Source organism: Manis pentadactyla, chromosome 7 (assembly GCF_030020395.1).
Source record: "Manis pentadactyla isolate mManPen7 chromosome 7, mManPen7.hap1, whole genome shotgun sequence".
NCBI classification, from domain to species: domain Eukaryota; kingdom Metazoa; phylum Chordata; class Mammalia; order Pholidota; family Manidae; genus Manis; species Manis pentadactyla.
The window spans coordinates 97,084,683-97,106,592 of record NC_080025.1 but is presented as its reverse complement, the minus strand read 5'-3'; the positions used below and the strand labels follow the sequence as shown (position 1 = coordinate 97,106,592).

Below are 21,910 nucleotides of genomic sequence, written 5' to 3'. Positions count from 1 at the left end.
CCATTTAATGTCAACATGGAGTCTTGGTATGTAAGTTAATGTGTGGTTTAAAGCTGTGGGGTAAAGTGAATTTTTTTTTTTTTGCTTAGGATTAGCATATTGTTGACCTTCTGGGTTTAACGTACGACCTATTCTTTGCTAAGGTTATGTTATTAATTGGATTATAAGTGAAATCAGTAATATTGAATATCATGTAGTCAAGAGGACAGACTGTGGAGCCAGAATGCCCAGAATCTGTCGTGTGTCAGCAGTGTGTGTTCGGACAAGCTAAACTGCTTTTGTCTCATTATCAAATACTGCATGTGAGGGTTAAATGAGATGATAGACTTTGTCTTAGACAATTCTGGCTCCTCTAACAAATACCATAGACTGGCTCACACAGCAGATAATTTATTTCTCATAGTTTTGGAGAGATCAAGGTGCAGATGAATTTGCTTGGTTCTTGGTGAAAGCCCTGTTCCTGACTTGTAGATAGATAGATAGATGCCTTCTTGCTGGGCTCATATGGCCTTTGTTCAGTATGTGCCAAAGGAGAAAGCACTGGTATCTCTTCTTACAAAGAGAGTGATCCTGTTATGGCGGCTCCACACTCATGATCTCATCTAAGCCTAACTAATCTCAGAAGACCCCCACCTCCCCATAACAACAGTCAGTGGTTGGGGCTGCAATATGCAAATTGCAGGGGGTAGGTGGTGGGGGCACAAGCATTCAGTCCATAACAAACAGGAGGCATTTTCTTATTTATATTTTTATTTATATTAAACTTTCAGTGGAAGAAAAGATGCAAATATCAAAGACTTTCAGCAGAAACCTAGTCATTTAAAATTTGAATTGGAAATAGTCACCAATAACATATGGTTTATTTCTATTTCAAATAAAATATAAACTTTCTAGCTCTAGTCTAAGAGCAATGACCAGCCCAGTAACAATGAGCACCCCTAGTGACAGATTGCAGCTCCGTGTTTTAATAAGAGGGACGAGCACTCCATCTAGATAAAACTGATTGCAGGTGCAGACAGGAAGTGTGTAAGTCGAACCTGCGTTATCATGTCGTAAAAGACAGCAAAAGAGCTCTCAAAGATAACTGGAGTCATTTCAAAAGATGGAGGAATCCACGTGGAGAGGCTTCCACTGACCTGCCAATGATGGGAGCAATTTGAGTATCAAAAAGAATTAATGCAATGGATTGAAACATTCTGTATGTATATATTCCATATATATATATATATATATATCTATGAATTCATGAATTTGTAATAATGCTGGAAAAAAATAAAAATTTGGTCATCTTGGGGCAATGCCCGGCCAGGGCACCAGCTCATTATTCCAGAAATTTTGAAATAACGGTGTCTTTGAAGTCCTCAAAAGAAGAGATTGAGATGAGAGTTTGCATGAAACTTACTTATGTTCAAGATGATTTTAAAAGCAGGATTTAGGGTGTAGAAAATTAGGAAAAGCTTATGTCAGGGTACTTTACTGAGATTGCCATAAGGAAATGAGACCCTAGAGAAATGTACAGAATACCTCCCAGCTGGAAGACTGGGGCATTTGTCTACTGGCTTCCACCTTCTCCCCTGTAAACTGGATTGTTTCAAGGGTCTCATCTCTCTGCTTCTGTGCTGCTCCTGTATTCTTCTGAGGCTTTGGAGAAACCGTGAGGTAAAACAGATGACCAAGGTGTGTGCTTAGGGGTGGGGGAGACAAGGCAAGCTTCAGTGTGCATGTGGCTATCTACCACAGCTGTGGGTGAAATCAGGTGAGCAAGGGAATGTGATAAGGGCCGCAAAACCATCTGCTGCAGAAGGGAATCAAGTGTTTATCCTGACTTCACTGTATTTCCTGGGCTTCAGAGTATCCTAATACTGGTAAGGAAAAACCATTCTTTGTGGGAGAACTCCAGCTAAATAAAAAACTAAAGAAAGCATGATAGAATGAGAAAATCAGTTGCCGACCGTGAATGAAATATGGATTTAGACAATGATCATTACTGATTTGGAAGTGCAAAACACCTCCTGTTGATGCATTATTGTCTCTTCCCAAACAAGCAACAACAAAAACCAAAGGAAATCTTCAGGTCTACTTAACCACTTGTACAGGGGACAGAATAACATATTAACCACCACCATGGGGGTGTAATTAGCAAACTCCAGGCAGTGAGAGACTACAGGACAAATGACAGGATTGGATTTTTTTCCCCCGAATAACTTGCAAGGAAAAAAGGGAAACATATATGAGACTAGAGCCTTAACCAAATGTAATATATGGCCCTTTTTGGACAAGGATAGAATAGACTTAATTTTTCTTTTTTAAAGTATTATTGATACACAATCTTAATGGAGGCTTCAAATGAGCAACATTGTGGTGTCAGCATTTGCCCATATTACCAAGTACTCACCCCCACCCCCATTGCAATCACTGTCTTATCAGCATAGTAAGGTGCTATAGAGTCACTACTTGTCTTCTCCATACTGTACTGCCTTCCCCATGACACACCTATATTGTGTGTGCTAATTATAATGCCCCTAATACCCTTCTCCCTCCCACCCACCTTCCCTAATGCCTTCCATTTTGTAACCACTAGTCCCTGTTCCGAGTTTGTGGATCTGCTGCTATTTTGTTCCTTCAGTTTTCTTTTGGTTTTGTATTCCACAATGAGTGAGTTGTTTGGTACTTACTTGTCTTTCTCCACCTGGCTTATTTCACGGAACATAATACCCTCTGTCTCCATTCATGTTGTTGCAAATGGTAGAATTTGTTCTCTTCTTATGGCTGAGTAAGTATTCCATTGTATATATGTACCACATCTTCTTTATCCATTCATCTACTGATGGACACTTAGGTTGCTTCCATATCTTGGCTGTTTTAACTACTGCTGTGATAAACATAGGAGTGCATATGGCTTTTTGAACATGGCACCTTGTTTTCTTCAGGTAAATTCCTAGGAGTAGAATTCCTGGGTCAAATGGTATTTCCATTTTTAGTTTGTTGAGGAACTTCCATATTGCTTTCCACAATGGTTAAACCAATTTACATTCCCACGAACAGTATTGGAGGGTTCCCCTTTCTCCTTGTCCTCGCCAGCATTTGTTGTTCCTTGTTTTTTGCATGTTGGCCATCCTAACTGGTGTGATGTAACACCTCATTATGGTTTTTATTTGAATTTCCCTGATGATTAGCGATGTGGAGCATCTTTTCATGTGCCTGTTGGCCATCTGAATTTCTTGTTTGGAGAAGTGTGTCTGTTCAGATCCTCTGCCCATTTTTTAATCGGGTTATTTGCTTTTGGGTGTAGAGGCATGTGAGTTCTTTATATATTTTGGATGTTAACCCCTTGTCAGACATACCATTTATGAATATATTCTCCCATACTGTAGGATGCCTTTTTGCTGATGGTGTCCTTTGCTGTACAGAAACTTTTTATTTGATGTAGTCCTATTTGTTCATTTTTTACTTTCTTTCCCTTCCCTGAGGAGATGTGTTCAGGAAAAAGTTGCTCATGTTTATATTCAAGAGAGTTTTCCCTATCTAAGAGTTTTATGGTTTCATGACTTACATTAAGGTCTTTGATCCATTTTGAGTTTACTTTTGTGTATGGAGGTAGATATAATCAAGTTTTTTTGCATGTGGCTGTCCAGATTTGACAACACCAGTTGAAGAAGCTGTCATTTCCCTGTTGTATATCCATGACTCCTTTATCATATATTAATTGACCATATATGCTTGGGTTTATATCTGGATGCTCTATTCTGTTCCATTGATGTATGGGTCTGTGCTTGTGCCAGTACCAAATTGTCTTGATTATTGTGACTTTGTAGTAGAGCTTGAACTCAGTGAGTATAATCCTCCCCCACCCCCCGAGCTTTATTCTTCCTTCTCAGGATTGCTTTGGCTATTCGGGGTCTTTGTGGTTCCATATGAATTTTAGAACTATTTGGCTGTAGTGCATTGCAGAATGCCATTGGTATTTTGATACGGATTGCATTGAATCTGTAGATTGCTTTAGGTAGTATGGCCATTTTGACAGTACTTGTCCTGTCCATGAGCATGGGATGCATTTCCATTTTTTGATGCCTTCTTTAATTTCTGTCATGAGTGTCTTATAGTTATCAGGGTATAGGTCTTTCACCACCTTGGTTAGGTTTATTCCTAGGTATTTTTAAATTTTTGGTGCAATTATAAATGGAATTGTTTTCCTGATTTCTCCATCTGTTAGTTCATCATTAGTATATAGGAATGCCACAGATTTCTGCATGTTAATTTTGTATCCTGCAACTTTGCTGAATTCAGATAATAGTTCTAGTAGTTCTAGGGTGTATTCCTTTTCTATGTGCAATATCCTGTCATCTGCAAACAATTACAGTTTTATTTCTTCCTTACCAGTGTGGATGCCTTTTCTTTCTTTGTGTTGTCTGATTAGTGTGGCAAGGACCTCCGGTATTATTTTGAATAACAGTAGGGAGAGTGGGCATCCTTGTCTTGTTCCCGATCCTAGGTGAAAAGCTTTCAGCTTCTTGCTGTTAAGTATGATGTTGGCTGTGAGTTTGTCATATATGGCCTTTATTATGTTGAGGTACTTGTCCTCTATACCCATTTTGTTGACAGTTTTTATCCTGAATGGATGTTGAATTTTGTCGAATGCTTTTTCAGCATATATGGAGATGATCATGTGGTTTTTGTCCTTCTTTTTGTTGATGTGGTGGATGATGTTGATGGACATTCTAATATTGTACCATCCTTGCATCCCTGGAACAAATCTGACTTGGTCATGATGGATGATGTTCTTGATGTATTTCTGAATTCGGTTAACTAATATTTTGTTGAGTATTTTTGCATATGTGTTCATCAGGGTTATTGGTCTGTAATTTTCCTTTTTTTGTGGTGTCTTTGCCTGATTTTGGTATTAGAGTGATGATGGATAGAATGAGTTTGGAAGTATGCCCTCCTCTTCTACTTTTTGGAAAACTTTAAGGAGAATGGGTATTAGGTCTTCATTAAATGTTTGATAAAGTTCAGCGATGAAGCTATCTGGTCCAGGGTTTTGTTCTTAGGTAGTTTTTTGATTACCAGTTGAATTTCATTGCTCGTGTTTGGTCTGTTCAGATTTTCTGTTTTTTCCTGGTCAGTTTTGGAAGGTTGTATTTTTCTAGAAAGTTGTCCCTGTCTTCTAGGATATCCAATTTGTTGGCCAACTTAGTGTTTTTTAATTGAGGAAATTTGAACTATGACTAGATAGTATGAAGTTTTGTTCATTTTTAAGGAGTGATAATTGTATTTTTGCCTATTTCAAGAGCCCTTTTTAAAGAGACACTAATATTTATAAATCTAAGGCATGAGAGGGACAAATTTGGGATGCTGGTTACATTCTGGGTGGCAAGCATTTGGAGTGGAGACAGAGCATGGGTAGTTTCCATTGTCTTGTTCCATTTATTTGGTAGGTGGTTTCATAGATGTTTTATGCTATATAACAAAAACACATCATTGTGCATCAAATTCAGTATTTTAAACAATTATTTAATATGACATAGTGGGGATATCATGGATAAAATCCAGAATGAGTAATTGTATAGGATTTATGACCTAGACCACCAAATAAGTGGTATGAAAACATGGTTAATCTTGTATCAAATAGGCCTAACAGACATCAGCTCTACACAGGTGTGCATCTTGTTGGTATCTTGATATGAACAAACCAACTGTAAAATGTTGTTATTAGGCAATTGAAAATAAATAGTGATATTGATATTAAGGAATTTTTGTTAGTCACTCTTAGGAGCAATAATTGTTTTGTAGTTGTTTTTAAAGTAAAATATCATAATTTTTTTAGCTGTTGATGTACTTCAGCATGACAGGCCATGTAAGTGGTCCTGTTTATTTTTGCTCACACCTGTACCAGCAAGATTGCATGGTCATAGTTGATAACTGAAGTTAATAAGAGCACATGGAGGTTGGTTTACTAGCTTTTCTAGTTTGGTGTCAATTTGAAAATTTCTATAAAATGAACTTAAATGAGTTCCACTGATTACTAAAGATCCTTAAGATGTACTTTGCAGTCTGCATAAGCTTCTTTGTTGGCTCTTTATCCTGTACTTAAACTTGCTTTAAAAAATGACTGGTATTGAATTTTAATCGTAACTGGTATTCCAAGCATAGTAAGCGTTAAAGGTTTTTATCTGTTAGTCTGTGAAGTTAGACTTTACCCCATATTTCCCTGTGTGTGGGGAAACCCTTAAATTCTATGTGAGGAACTTTAAACAACTTTGACACAATCGATATCACAAGTGATTTAAATTAATATTTTTCTGGTTTTTCCCAAACTTAAGTGTGGCAGTTTTTCTCACATCTCTTAAAAAGTGAAAGGATATCATTGGAAATGTTAGTAGTAGTTTCTGTAAGCAACTTTTAATTTAACTATCAGTTGCGTGCTTCTAAGTTGCTGAGCACTGTTCCAGGCTCTAAATGCAAAAGTGAATGAGACAGTCTAATTGTAATTACTCCCTGCTCTTATGGAGTGTGTCTCCTATTTTGGTGTTTTTCAGGAAGAGGCAAAACACCACCTTACTTTGCTCATAGTTAAATCCAACTTTAATGATTTTGTAATCATTTGGTAGAAACAAATATCAATCTGTTTTCTTGACTTTTAAGTATTTAGCATCAGACCTAATTGTGACCTAATTCTAAAAGCTTGAATGGGAGTTAGGTCAGTGAATCAGGTGATAGTGTTTTAATTGTGTTCAGCCAACATGATAAATACAGCTGAGTGGGATAGATTTTTCTCAAGTACTTTTCAAAAGTTTGTGTTTATGTGCTGGGTGATTAGAATTCATGCCTTTCCCTGGTCTCATTATTGATCCTTTTGGCTCTTGTACTGGTAAGAGTGGAGCACGGGGTTAGGAGCCAGAGGGGAAACTGCTGTGTAAAGTCAGTTTACACTGGGAAGAACAATTGTAGATGTCAAAACACTAGCTGTATGAAAATAATCCTGATAGTTTGTCTAAAATGAAACTTGAGAGAATCAGATAATGGAAACGAGACAACCATTTATGGAAAAAATTTATTGTGGAATAACTTCCGGTTAGTACGTGGGTGTTGGATGTACATTTTGAAGAATGTGTTGGGCAAACATGACTAATAGATGACTTCTAATGTAGAAATGATGGTGTTCTATTTAAAGAATTTCTTGGGAGCCATGTGTAGTGGTATTTGTTTTTGTAATATGAATTATCACCTGATAGTTGACTTGAACTCTATATGTACTTTCACATGTGTACTTTGGGAAAAATTTTCAGTAATATGCCTGGAAAAATGAGTACAGTGGGGATGAAATACTTAGTTTCTTAACACTGTGTAGCTATTTCTTACTGTGTCAGATGCTTGATTACAACAAATTAGTACTTGCATATGTGTAGTAATAATTCTTCCTTGGTTATCCAGGGCAAATAATTACATGATGTGAGTGACTTTTCTGCTAGCTAGAGCAATACATAGCAGTTTTGAAATCTATATATTAGAAATCTTTTTATTAGGGTTTTTTTAAGGGTTTTATAGAAAGTGTAAAGCTACAAAAGCAGACATATAGTATGCATCCTGCAACTTTAACCATTATTAGCACATGAATTATTTTGAAATAAATCCCAGTCTAGTGTTTCATGTGTAAATTTTGAGACTAAGTAGTGTTTGAAAATTTTGTTTCTTAAATTGACATTGTTATACCATTTCTTTGGTATATTGTCCCTGAAAATTGTGCTTTGTGTTTTATTGTCTCATAAAAATAATGTAAAAATGCTTCTTTCTTCCTCCTGTGTTTTATTATTACAAACAGGATGTACCTGAGTTTGGTTAATCTACATGTTCTTTAGAGTTCCCTAAGGGATAGGCAGTATCTGTGGCATTTGTTCTTGTGTTTTCGGGGAAGTGGAAAATACAGAAGTCTAGGCTATAAATCCAGTCTAAGCTGCTGTTTTTCTGTGGTACTTCAAAATAAGTAGATTATTTGACCTGGAAACAGGGAAATTAAATATAATTCTAATTCTAGATGTGAAGTAGTTTGATTAGTTCACTTGAGATGTCAGCCCAGTTGCTAGTCTTCCTTCCTTCCTCCCTCTCTTCCTTCCCTCACTCCCCCTTTTCAGTAGCTAGTTGACTCTAAGTTCTTTTCTCTTCCAAGGAGGTGATTGGTGTGTGGCATCCATAGCACAATCTCACATAATAAATGTCCCTTCCTTACTTCCTCCCTCCTTCTCTACTACCCCTCCCTCCCTCTGACAGTGTTGAAGAAGAGGGAAATATATGTATTGTAATAGGTATTATCATATATAATATGTATATTATATATATTTTATGATTATATCTGTGGGCATTTGAATTAAGGTGAGGAATTTTTAATGTTTTCTGTACTTTGGTATTCTTTGGCAGCCTGAAATGTATGGCTCTCTTAGGATGCTTTTAAATTCATAAAATACATAGGCTTATAAAGGAAATCAATTATTTTGAAAGACAGCAAAATGTTAAAACTCATAGTAATGTGTACTTCTTAATAAGTTTAGAGTTCTAGCAGTACATCTAAATTTCACAGTGATAAGTGTAGATAATGTTTAAGGATCTGCAACAAGTTACTATGATTTAAAAATACCTGATTTATATTGATGTCAAAAATAAAAATGGGGTAATTCTTCTGTGGTTTAACGGCGACATTTATAATTGAATGGGGTGCTAAATTTTGGTTAGTGGTTAGTGAAAGTAAACAGGTGATTTCCCCATCCCCCAACCAAGGTCCCTGAATGCTACCCAGGAACCCCATGGCTGTGATCGTAGATGAGAAACATCTGCATGGGGGCTTTATGTCCTCCCATGCTTAATTTGAGGCGAAAACCTTTAAACTTAGAATATAGTCATCAGATGAAATGATTTTCAAACATTGTATCTGCTAACTTTAGTGGCTTTTATAATAAGCCATAACAAACCAATGATGCTGGATCTCCAAATGATCTCAAAATGCACCTGGGGTTAACTTCGGCTCCTTTTTCCTTCTTGGGTTGCATTTTCTTATTAGCTATTGGTTTTTTGTTAATGTAAGATTGATATTCTGAGTAGTTTCTAAACATCCATGTTGACTATTAATGTCTTTTGCTTTTATATATTTTTTTCTTTTAAAAAAACATTTTAATTCTTCTGCAGGATTCGGAAACTTCAGATACGAAATATTCCACCTCACTTACAGTGGGAGGTAAGAATTTCTATATTTAAAATTAAGATTTCAGTATCTAAACCTAAAAAAAGTTAGTTTTTTCCCCAAGGTTTTTCTCCTTCCTCCAACTCTTGGTTTTGCTAGAACACAAAATCCTTCTCTCTTTTATGGTCTGTGTCTTGCTGCAGGCTTTTCTTTGTAAAAGCACACTATGTCTTTTAAAAATCTGCTCTTTGAGATACTTAAAAAGAAAAGTTGAAATAGAGTCTCAGATAACTGTGTGATCTTCTCATTTGGTCTCATCTCAACAGAACATTGCCGAGATCTTTCTCTGGTTGAGTTTGCCAGTTGTATTTAAATATGAAGTTCCCTCCTTGGCAAGTTTTAAATGACAAATACCTGCTACCTGTGCTTTATTTAAAAATGTTACTCTGCTTTCTTTTGCTCAGATGGTGGCACTGTAGTGACTTTTTAAAAACACAAAGTAGCGCAGTTGAATAGCCTACATCAGCAATTTGCAAAGCACAACAATGTCATGGTGAGAATTTGGTTGAAGAGAGAAAAGACAATGTTGACCTTCAGATAATGGAACCTGAAAGTTCTTAAAACCTGCTTTGGAGAGGTGGTGTGAGGGATAACTGCTCAGCTTTTATGTATTTCTAATATAAAAATCAAGAGTAACCAGCTTTGTGTGTTTTGCATTAGTCTTCTAAAATGACATTTGATGAATCACTACACCAGAACCTCCATCAAAATGCAAAGTGTGGTTAAAATGTTTCTTTTGTGGTGAGTTGAGGGAAGTTGATCAGAGGTCTGATTCTCCAAGGTCCCAGTTGATAACAAATCATTTAATCTCAGAATATTTTACATAGTATTTCTTTTCAGATTATTTAGTTTAGTCTTTGCAGGAGGAGTTGGTTCTTTGGTATGTGCTGAGTGTTTTCTAAGTTATATAATGTATGTAAAGTATACTTTCATAGATGGAAATAGTGACTTACAAGATTAAACTCAATGCATTTTCCCTGTTTTAGATTGACATTTGTTTAGGGAATTCAGTAGCTTGGAGGATGGGTCCTTGAATCAGGTGTTACGGTATCAAAATTACTGGTTTGATCCCCTTATTTTAACATGGGCTGTGTTAAATATTATTTTCTGTCTGGGAACTGTAGCTAGTGTAATGTAGCTTCCAATGAAATAGTCAAATAATAACAGCCAATTTTAAGTAAGTGAATTAATAGGATACTAGCATATCAGCTGCAGGTGAGTGGCTGTTTCATTTAATTTATAGTATCTCTTCAAATTTAGATTATAGTGGGTTCTCAAGCATTTAGTCTGTTATATTTTGGGTGACTTCTTAAGCTTTTAGAGTATTTCATTCTTCCTCTTTCTGGATAAAATTTAACTCATGAGAATAAATTTTTATCTGCCATGTCTAACTTCTTAACTTTTATATCTCAGTTTACCTTCCCCCCTAGTCCCCATAGTCCTCTGAGGTAAGATGAAGTTAATGAGGTTATGTTCACTTCAGATGAGCAAATAAGGCATGCAGGATTCAAAGAATTAAGCAAGAACACACACTGAACTGTAAAATGCTTAGAACTAAATGTTGAAACTCTTGACCTTTAAAAATGTTTAATGATTATTTCAAATACTGAAGAACAGAAACATTTATTGAGGGTTTGTCAGGAGCAGGATGAGCTATTGGGATGTTTCTTTTCTTTGAATACTTGAATGAACACCATCTGTTACTTCCTTTTTTAGAGGAATCACTTTTATTTGTATACACTTAGTGAACTGGCTGTCTTGTGCAGAAGCCTTATCATACACAGTGATAATTTTGCACTTTAATGTCCAGACTCTTTTTATAATAGAGGGATTAGAGTTTGAGTACATCCATTAGTCTTAGATTCACTGAAAGTGGAATGGCCAGACATTATGTCCCTCCTGATTTGATGAAATGGGAAATATATAGCAACCCAATTGACATATTCTTGTCTATAAAATAGGGATTTGACAGGATTCAGTTTCCATCCAACTTTGAATTTGAAAGAAGTAATGGAAGAATGGAAGACAGAGGCACAACTTAAATGATGCTGTATTTCTAGTAAGACAAGATTAGTAAAAATTCTCTTGGAGAAATCCTTTCATAAGGCTTTGGCAATTCAGTTTTTTTTTAATGCAGAAAGATACTCCTTACAAGTATCTTTATAATACTTGTAACGGTTAGGAGGGGATTCCTCTCAGGTTGTCTTGGCACACCTTGCATGCTGTGTATGTCAAGCAGTGGTTACGTGATGTCTAACCATCCAGTTCTGGATGATCATAGAGCACTTACGGGCATTGGATTGGCTAAATGTTTCACTGCTCAAGTGTGTTTGGCAGATAAAGATATAGGGGTTGAAGGACCTGCTGCTAGACATAGGCAGTGCGTCTTCTCCCGTTATATAGAAGGCAACTAGAGGAAGCTGTTTCTCTTTCACCTCCCACCCCCTTGCCAGATGTACTTGAGTCGATTTTTGATGTGACCAGAACTGTAGAAGGGCTCCTCTGGGGACAGTCCTGATGGCCAGCAGATATGGATCTTCAGATGCCCAGAGGGAGGAGAACACGTGTGATACGGATTTAAGGGAACATAATGGATCAAAAACACAGAGGTGGGGTAGTGATAGGGCCCCCGCAGAACACCGGACTTTAAACACCTTTGTGAATACTTTTCTTTCACCTTACTCAGTGTCTCAGATCTTCCTAAATTTAAGGAGTATCTTTCTGCATTTAAAAAAATACAAATTGCCAAAGCCTTATGAAAGGATTTCTCCAAGAGAGTTTTTCCTAATCTTATCTTACTAATGCCCTCCAGTCAGATTAATCAAAATTCCTAATAAGTAATCACAAAATGTTGAACCTGAGTACTTTCCCTGAAGGAAATGTGAGATCATTAATTATGTAAATGAAGTGTCCTAGAGTAAAGGGTAAGCTAGGTTCTCATTTTGGAGTCAGGTGATAAAAGTAGAATGATGTTTCCACAGAGTTTACTGTCTGGGAAAACAGACTGAGCTACAGTTAGTTGTGTGTATCCTAAAGATCCACATCTGATGGGGCCCTGACGTTGCCCTTGGCTGGAGCCACTGTGTTTTCTAAGGCAAAGATTTGAATGTGGTCTGATAAATAGTTAATGAGAAATGCGTACTTTCAAATCATAATCTTGGTAGAGAAACCAGAATGTATGTTTACTTTACCTTAAGGACTGGATACCCAATTTTACCTGGACTTAATTGAACTGGGAAGATGAGTGTCTCAGGAGGAAACTCTGAAGAGGTTTTTGCAGTGTAAGACATGTTTCTGCCATGTGTATAGTTTTTTGTGACTGAGTAAAGGAAGCAGAAGCTCTCTCCTGGGCTAAACAGAGGGGAGTAAAGGGGGATTCTTCTAAATAAAGCATGCTCAGATTGAGTCCAAGCTTCTGACATTCTTGACTTGGTCACTCATTCTTGACATGGAAAGCAAGTAACCAGTATATTAAAAATGAAAGACCAAAGCTATAAGTTGGAAATTGCAACATAAAAATTTGTTGCTTTTTTCTAAAGTTACCTCCCTGATTTCTTTTTGAAAGTTCTTTTGGTGTTTCTTTCTGAGCTTGCAGCCATTTTTGGAAGTAAGTGGATCACATGGAACATCTTAGAAGGCTCACCGTAGGGTCGCCCAGACAGAATGGTGGGTTTAGCACTTGGCTTGTTAGTTCTGAACACAGATCCTAGTAACTAGTCTGGAGAAAGTTGACTTCTCCAGATGTTATAGAGCATAGTATAGAGAATGTTAGAAAGCCCTTAGCTTCCTTCATGATTAAAAGAAGTTTATTCCTTTGTAATCTGGTAGTGGGGAATGTTGCATTAGTATTAAGATGTAGTAGAGAGAGAGGCAGCAGAACTTCCCTCTAAATTATACTAAGGTCAATCATGTCATCTCTCTGGTAGAAGGACTAAAGCTTGAGAAAGATGACCCCATTTCAGACCTTAACAAATATAAGGTAGAAACTTCAGGAAATGGACATTTTCTAGTGAGATGAGGCAAGTACTTAAAATTGTATCATCTACATAATACTTAGAAGAGTGCTTAAGGAGAGTGATTTGTAGAGGTCAGAAATAGCCATAAGATTTGTAACAGCTTCTTAAAGCAGGTAACATCTCAGTGAAGTCTGTTGTTTTTCTTTTCATATGGACTATGAATAATAGTAAGAAAGGGTGATTGCAGGAGACCTCCCTGTGGCTGCACTGCTAAGGAGAAATAGCAACATCGTTAAGCTAGGTTCTGGCAGAAGGGAAACCAAAGAAGTCTCTTCAGAAAGAAGTAAGAAGTAAGTGAAAAAGCAGTGACGCCATGTTATCTAGTCTAACGGGGAAATAAAATGATGGCATAGTTAATATGAAATTGCTCAAAGAGAGAACCCTCATAGTCCTCCTAGGATGAATGTGTGCTGAGAACTGGGAGACTTGGGGGAGGTGGGATGGTTTTCAAGTGTGAAGAGATTTAGGCAAGGGTCATGGACTCTGTCAGGTGAAGTGTGTAGTGGGTGCTGATGTCTTAAAGACAGAAACTGTCATTCATCTTCACCTCTCCAAGTGCTGATTCCTGTTGACACTAAGGTCAGATGCTGTTTGGTCCATGATGGATACATGAGTTAATGCCAAACAGAAACTGGGTGAGACCAAAGCATTTAAGTATAATCAGCAATGTAAAGGGAACAGTGGGGTTGCCATTAACTGTGAACTGAGTAGAAGTCACAGGAGGCATTGATGTTGAATATTAGAAATAACCATGTAAAGATTGCCTTTTGCAGCAGACGTCTTGGAGTTGTAAATATAGTAGCAGATAAACAGAGTGTTCTGGGGTGTGGAGGAATTTCCAGAATTTTTCTTCCAAGGAGATGTTATGGCAGAAGCCTGGTGTGTCAGTATAGATAGTCGCAGAGCTATTCAAAAGTGGCACAGAGCCCTGCTGGCTTTCCTTGGCCCCCAGGGAAGCCCCTGGTGAGGTTTTGTAGGACTGTTTGAAAATTCTCTGTTGCATCAGTGAATTTGTATATGGTAGTTTGAGGTAATTTATCTTCACCAAATTTTGAAGGACTGTAATAGGCAGTTTGAGGAGACCGTTGACACAGATAGGTGATCTTTCCTCACCACAGCCTGATTCTTGAGCACTGGGCCAAAAATAGCTGACACCTGCTGAGCATTTATGTGCATGCACTGAATTAACCCATTGCGTCTTCACAACAGTCCTGTGTCCCCCACCTTATAGTTGAGGCAACTGAGGTCCAGAGAGGTGAAGTAACTCACCCAGTGTAATGAGGCTGAAAAGTGGTAAAGTTTTTCTTAATCAGGTTACCCAAACAGAAAACTTCCCCTGAAAGGTTAAGTTTCTATTTCTTGTAATTGTCATTATTTGCTTTCAGCATGCCTCTGAAAGTTTGACTGTGAACCCAATAGAAACTGTATCTTCCCCAGGTGTGTAGGAAATACACGATTATGAGTGATGAATGGGGTTGAATAGAGGACTTGGGGAAGTTACTGGTAAACTCTTCCTTTTAGAGAACTGTGGACAACAGAGTTCTTTATTGTCAAATGGGTCAGACTTTGCCTCATTAGAAATAATATGGTGAAAGTTGTGCAGGGGAGTAACACAGTGCCTGTGACCCATAATGAAGCAGGTATTTCCGGTCCCACGCTGCCGCCTCCAGGTGCTGACCAGGCCCTTGCACTATGATGTCTAGACTTTTGTCCTGTGCTGCCATTGTTCTTCTGAGATGGTCGTCTCAGAGGTCTCCATACCCTTGATTTAAACCTTTTATTATAAAAAATATCAAACATAAACAAGAACAGAGAGGCTAATACAATGACACTCAGTTTCAGCCACTGTCAAGATGTGGTCAGTCCGTCTTGGTTTGTTTATAACTCTACCCTCTTCACCCTTCCCAGATTATTTTGAAGCAAATCTTATCACTTCATTTAGTAAATACTGCTGTTTGTATCTCTCAAAGATAACATCCCTGTATTAGTGTTCTGGGGCTGCACAAAGTGGGTGGCTTAAACAACAGAAACTTTTTATCCCACAGTTCTGGAGGCTAGAAGTCTGATAATAAAGTGTCTGTGCATTTGCCTCCTTCTAAGGACTGGGAGGGGAGGATTTGCTCAAGCCTCTCCTGGTAATTCCTTGGCTAGTGGCAGTTTGATTGCAGTCTTCTTGTGGCAGTCTCACTGTGTGTGTGTCCAAATTTCTCCTTTTTGTAGGAGCACCAGTTATGGATTAGGGCCCACCCTAATTTTAACTTGATTACCAGTCAGTGTAAAGACCCTCTTTCCAAATATTGTCATGATCTGAGGTACTGCAGTTTAGACTTCATCATATGTGTTTTGGGGGGATACAGTTCAGCCAATAACAGTCTTAAAAATATGCATGTTAAATTAATAGTAATTCTCAAATATAAAATCTGAACATATTTCCTTGATTATGTCAACTTTAAAAAATGACTTTGTTGTGTTAGAATTCAAACAAGATCTTTTTCAAGACATTTAATTAATAGGCCCCATGCTTCCCCCCTTTCTGGGTACAGTGTATTATGAAGTTGGTTTATTTGTTCTATAGAATGTTCCACATTTTTATTTTGGTGAGCTACATCCATGTGTGATATTAACATTATTCTGACTTTTGTGGGACTTGGATTAGATTCATGTTCACTTTTACTTTGTTTGGACAAGACAAAGTAGTAGGTGGTTACGTATTCCTCCATCAGGAGCTATATGTCTGTCTCTGTGGTGTGAAATATCATTGATCTTTGCTTAGATTGATTACTGTGTGGTTGCAGGGTATATATTACATATTTTTATTAAGGTATCATTGATAGACAATCTTTTTTGTTGTTGAGAGGGCATCTCTCATATTTATTGATCAAATGGTTGTTAACAACAATAAAATTTTGTATAGGGGACTCAATGCGCAATCATTAATCAACCCCAAGCCTAATTCTCAACAGTCTCCAATCTTCTGAAGCATAACGAACAAGTTCTTACATGTTGAACAAGTTCTTACATAGTAAGTTCTTACATGGTGAACAGTGCAAGGCCAGGGCAGTCATATCACAGAAACTTTTGGTTTTGATCATGTATCATGAACTATAAACAATCAAGTCAGATATGATTCATTTGATTTTTATACTTGATTCATATGTGAATCCCACATTTCTCCCTTATTTTTTTTTTTATTAAAATGCTGAAGTGGTAGGTAGATGCAAGATCAAGGTAGAAAACATAATTTAGTGCTGTAAGAGGGCAAATGTAGATGATCAGGTCTGTGCCTATAGACTAAGTATTAATCCAAGCTAGACAATGGCAACAAAACATCCACAGATGCAGAAGATTTCTCTCAAAATGGGGGGTGAGGTTCTAGGCCTCACCTCTGTTGATCCCCAATTTCTCACCTGATGTTCCCCCTGCAACTGTGCCTATCTTAGGTTGTTCCTCCCTTGAGGAATCTTACCTGTCTCTGGCTAACCAGCCATCTTCTGGGGCCATACAGGGAAATGTAAACTTGGTAAGTGAGAGAGAAGCAGTATTCTTTGAAAAGGTTATTTTTTTACTTCTTTACAGATTTATGCCCTGTGGCTTCTATGCCCAGCATTTGTCTTGAGGTATCTTTACCAATTGGAAGAATTATGATACTCGGTAATTTTCGATATGAGGCACTAATTCTACTAAAGGGTTGTAATTAGGAAGGAAGAAGAAAAGCTATAGAAGTAGCAGACGGAAGAAGACATGGGAAGATTGATTATTTCTTTGACATAACTTCTTGTAGAGTAACATAAGCATGTATAGGTTTTAACAAACTACTAATTAAATTGTGTACACACATTAACAGAATAGGAATACAGATACATAACAAAAGCAGGCCTACAATTACCAGCCATATCCAGTGAAACCAAGAAAACCAGTTAGGTACCCTAGGCATTTGTGAAAACTTATCAATAATATGATGGATATTGTCTAACTGAAATTGAATAGTTTGAGAAAAATCAGACAAATTAAAACAACACATTCCTGGGAACTGTTCACATCCATTATGTTCTTTTAACAGTAGATAGTCTATAGTCGCACGATTTTGGAGCACTGCAACTCACACTTCTAATTCTTGGTTGAGTTCCGACAATATAGAACCAGTCAAATTTGTTGTTTTACTGTATGCACAGGCCAGCTTAGATATCTCCTGCATTCCAACGGCAAGTCCAGGAACCAGCCGGGTGAATGCAGCTACAACTGCAGCAGCGCCAGGATCTTTGTTGAATTTTTTTGATGATCATCTTCTGGAATGACTCTTCCAGAGGATGTTGATGTTGGAAATTCTTCTTCATATTGTATCTTAATTCATTTTCTGGGTAGCCAAATTAGGCTTTGATCCTCTGTATAAACACAAACAAACCCTTTGTCCACACTTTGATATGACCTTTATACCACTGTGAAGAACCTATTGGAGATCACCACACAGGAACTGCTTTTCTTAAGAGAAAGAAATACTATCAGAAAAATGTACTTCCATAGCTGATCATCCGACACCCTTTAAAAGATCAAAATTAAGGATATGTAAAAGCATGCATAAATCGTTGATTTGCAGTTACTTTTATCCTACCAGGGAGTAATCCCCCCCTTTTTTTGTTATCATTAATCTACAATTACATGAAGAACATTATGTTTACTAGGCTCTCCCCTACCCCAAGTCCCCCCCACAAACCCCATTACAGTCACTGTCCATCAGCATAGCAAAATGTTGTAGAATCACTACTTGTCTTCTCTGTGTTGTACAGCCCTCCCCTTTCCCCCACCCCCCACATTATACATGCTAATCATAATACCCTCTTTCTTCTTCCCCGCCCTTATCCCTCCCTACCCTCCCATTCTCCCCAGTCTCTTTCCCTTTGGTAACTGTTAGTCCCTTCTTGGGTTCTGTGATTCTGCTGCTGCTTTGTTCCTTCAGTTTTTCCTTTGTTCTTATACCCCACAGATGAGTGAAATCATTTGGTATTTGTCTTTCTCCACTTGGCTTATTTCACTGAACATAATACCTTCTAGCTCCATCCATGTTGTTGCAAATGGTAGGATTTGTTTTCTTCTTATGGCTGAATAATATTTCATTGTGTATATGTACCACATCTTCTTTATCCATTCATCTACTGATGGACACTTAGGTTGCTTCCATTTCTTGGCTATTGTAAATAGTGCTGCGATAAACATAGGGGTGCATCTGTCTTTTTCAAACTGGAGTGCTACATTCTTAGGGTAAATTCCTAGAAGTGGAATTCCTGGGTCAAATGGTAAGTCTTATTTTGAGCATTTTGAGGAACCTCCATACTGCTTTCCACAATGGTTGAACTAATTCACATTCCCACCAGCAGTGTAGGAGGGTTCCCCTTTCTCCACAACCTTGCCAACATTTGTTGTTGTTTGTCTTTTGGTGGTAGCCATCCTTACTGGTGTGAGGTGATATCATTGATAGACAATCTTATGCTCAGGTTTCACATGAGCAACATTGTGGTTACTACATTCCCCCCTATTATAAGCCCCCACCACATACCCCATTACAGTCACTGTCCATCAGCGTAGTAAGATGCTATAGAATCACTACTTGTCTTCTCTGTACTATACTCCCTTCCCCTTGCCCCCTTACCCCCACATATTATCTGCACTAATAATAATACCCCTTATTCCCTTTATCCCTCCCTTCCCACCCATCTTCCCCAGTCCCTTTCCCTTTGGTAACCACTAGTCCATTCTTGGGTTCTCTGTGTCTGCTGCTGTTTTGTTCCTTCAGTTTTTGCTTTGTTATACATTACAGATGAGTAAAATCATTTGGTACTTGTCTTTCTCTGCCTGGCTTTCTTTTTTCTTTTGGTATCATCAATAAACAATTACATGAGCAATATTGTGATTACTAGATTCCTCCCATTATCAGGTCCCCACCACATACCCCATTACAGTCAGTGTCTATCAGCGTAGTAAGATGCTGTAGAGTCACTACTTGTCTTCTCTGTGATATACTCCCTTCCCCATGCCCCCCCTACGTTATGTGTGCTAATCGTAATGCCCTTTAATCCCCTTATCTGCCGCCCCCTCACCAGTCCCTTTCTCTTTGGTACCTGTTAATTCATTCTTGGGTTCTGTGATTCTGCTGCTGTTTTGTTCCTTCAGTTTTTTTCTTTGTTCTTATACTCCACAGATGAGTGAAATCATTTGGTCCTTATCTTTCTCCACCTGGCTTATTTCACTGAGCATAATACCCTCTAGCTCCATCTGTGTTGTTGCAAATGGTAGGATATGTTTTCTTCTTATGGCTGAATAATATTCCATTGTGTCATGTACCACATCTTCTTTATCCATTCATCTCCTGATGGACACTTAGGTTGTTTCCGTTTCTTGGCTATTGTAAATAGTGCTGCAATAAACATAGGGGTGCATATGTCTTTTTCAAACTGGGCTCCTGAATTCTTAGGGTAAATTCCTAGGAGTGAAATTCCTGGGTCAAATGGTATTTCTATTTTGAGTTTTTTGAGGAACCTCCATACTGCTTTCCACAATGGTTCAACTAATTTACATTCTCACCAGTAGTGTAGGAGGGTTCCCGTTTCTCCACATCCTTGTCAACATTTGTTGTTGTTTGTCTTTTGGATGTTGGCCATCCTAACTGGTGTGAGGTGATATCTCACTGTGGTTTTAATTTGCATTTCTCTGATGATTAGTGATGTGGAACGTCTTTTCATGTGTCCGTTGGCCATCTGAATTTCTTGTTGGGAGAAGTGTCTGTTCAGATCCTCTGCCCATTTTTTAATTGGGTTATTTGTTTTTTTTGGGTGTTGAAGCATGTGAAGTCTTTATATATTTTGGATGTTAACCCCTATTGGATATGTCATTTATGAATATATTCTCCCGTACTGTAGGATGCCTTTTTGTTCTACTGATGGTGTACTTTGTGTACAGAATCTTTTAAATTTGATGTAGTCCCACTTGTTCATTTTTGCTTATGTTTCCCTTGCCCAAGGAGATATGTTCATGAAAAAGTTGCTCATGTTTATATTCAAGAGAGTTTTGCCTATGCTTTCTTCTAAGAGTTTTATGGTTTCATGACTTGCATTCAGGTCTTCGGCTTCAGGATATTCCAATTCTACACTTGCTTCATTTGTTATTTGGAATGCATTGGTAAAGAGGAACGTGTCCTCATCAATTACTTCATCACTCTGAGGTATAAAGTTTGAAAAGAGAGACACAGGAAAAGTGCTTGATTCTTTTCATTTATTCTCTACCTTATAAATATGGGCACCTTGGCATCCTAAAAGGATGACCAGTCAATTTTTTTTTTAAACCAGGGAGTTTTTGTGTGTACAATTATAAGCTCATAGGTTTAAACATAATTGGGTTTCAGAATTACTGGAATCATTCATATTGATACTCAAATAATTCTATCGTGAGTGGCCTGTGGAAACTTCTTTAAGACAGTGCCAGTGCTGTTTTTGATGCCACCTCACTGTTGATAGACTATTTTAAAATGTTGAAAAAATTAGTTGGTAGCTTCCTTGAGTTTTGGTTTAGGAATTCGAGGTTTATCTGGGAACAAGCAACATTCTGTTCCCAAAGTAGAATCAGCCCAGTCTCTGAGGAGTGGTGCCTGGAGATCACAGTGTGATCATACTCCTCTTGGTACTGAATCTATCGTCCTTCCCTTCGTTGTCCATTGGCTTGGCAATGTTGATGCCCTCACTGCAGGTTTTAGTCATGGCTGCTCCTCTGTGTTACTCTCCGACATGGACTTCATTTGTAAACATGAACATTTCTCTGTTAATTTACTTTTTGTTTTTTCTCTGTTGGAAATTCTACTTGTTTATACTAGTTTTTTGCTTCCTGCTTAATGCAAACATTCATTTGACTGTCCTTTGATCATAAGGCATCTAAAACCAAATTTCTTTCCCTCTTGAATCATTGCTTTGCTTTCTCTGAATCTTAGTAGTGCTTAGTTACGTGGGCTTCACCTTTAGGTTATACTTGATTCTCTTTCTCCCTTTTGCCTCTTGGCACAAGACACCAAGTGCCCTTAGGGCCTTGTCTACGCCCACCCCGTGCTTCCTTTGATGTTCTTTTCTGTACACATGGTCCTCACTCTGTAGAGGATTCAGTCATAAGTCAGCTGTTTTATGCATCTTACTGTGTGCAAATGGAGGAAACGGCATGTAGACACAAGCACCCTCTGAGGGGGTCCATGGACGGCTCCTGCTTTGTATTCTCAAGCTTTGAAACTATCTTTAGAAGTGGCTGAGCACTAATTTTAGGATTCTGTGTTAGTGCCAGCTTGTGAAATTGCTCTTTACATTTCATAATCTGTAAGTGAGTCCCATAAACTCTTCAAGTGAAAACAGTTGGTCCTTTCTGTTTGAATTAGATTAAATCACCACCAACCACAGATTAAAGTTGTAAACAGGAAAGGCTGTAAAAAGAGAGGCCTTTGGTTTTTCTAGTATTCGTTTGCACTCATGGCAGATGCAAGAAGAAATAATTACTAAATAACTCTCTCATTTGTGTTTCAGGCAGAGCTTTTCCATGATTCTTATACTGCCTCAAAGTTGAGATTGGCAGTTAGGAGTAAGGTGATCTCATGAATAAAGGCTGGGAGGAAAAGAAGTTAACAACTTGGGGGTGGGAA

At 37.9% G+C, this 21,910-nt stretch overlaps 1 protein-coding gene across 1 annotated transcript in view; it reads left to right on the top strand.

The window, feature by feature from the left end:
• Positions 1-21,910, top strand: part of IGF2BP3 (insulin like growth factor 2 mRNA binding protein 3) — a 182,228-nt gene that overhangs the window by 41,575 nt on the left and 118,743 nt on the right. Inside the window, exon 3 of the mRNA XM_036877649.2 lies at positions 9,175-9,223. Within this exon, the coding sequence (XP_036733544.1) occupies positions 9,175-9,223 (49 nt within the window). The remainder of the gene's footprint in view (positions 1-9,174; positions 9,224-21,910) is intronic.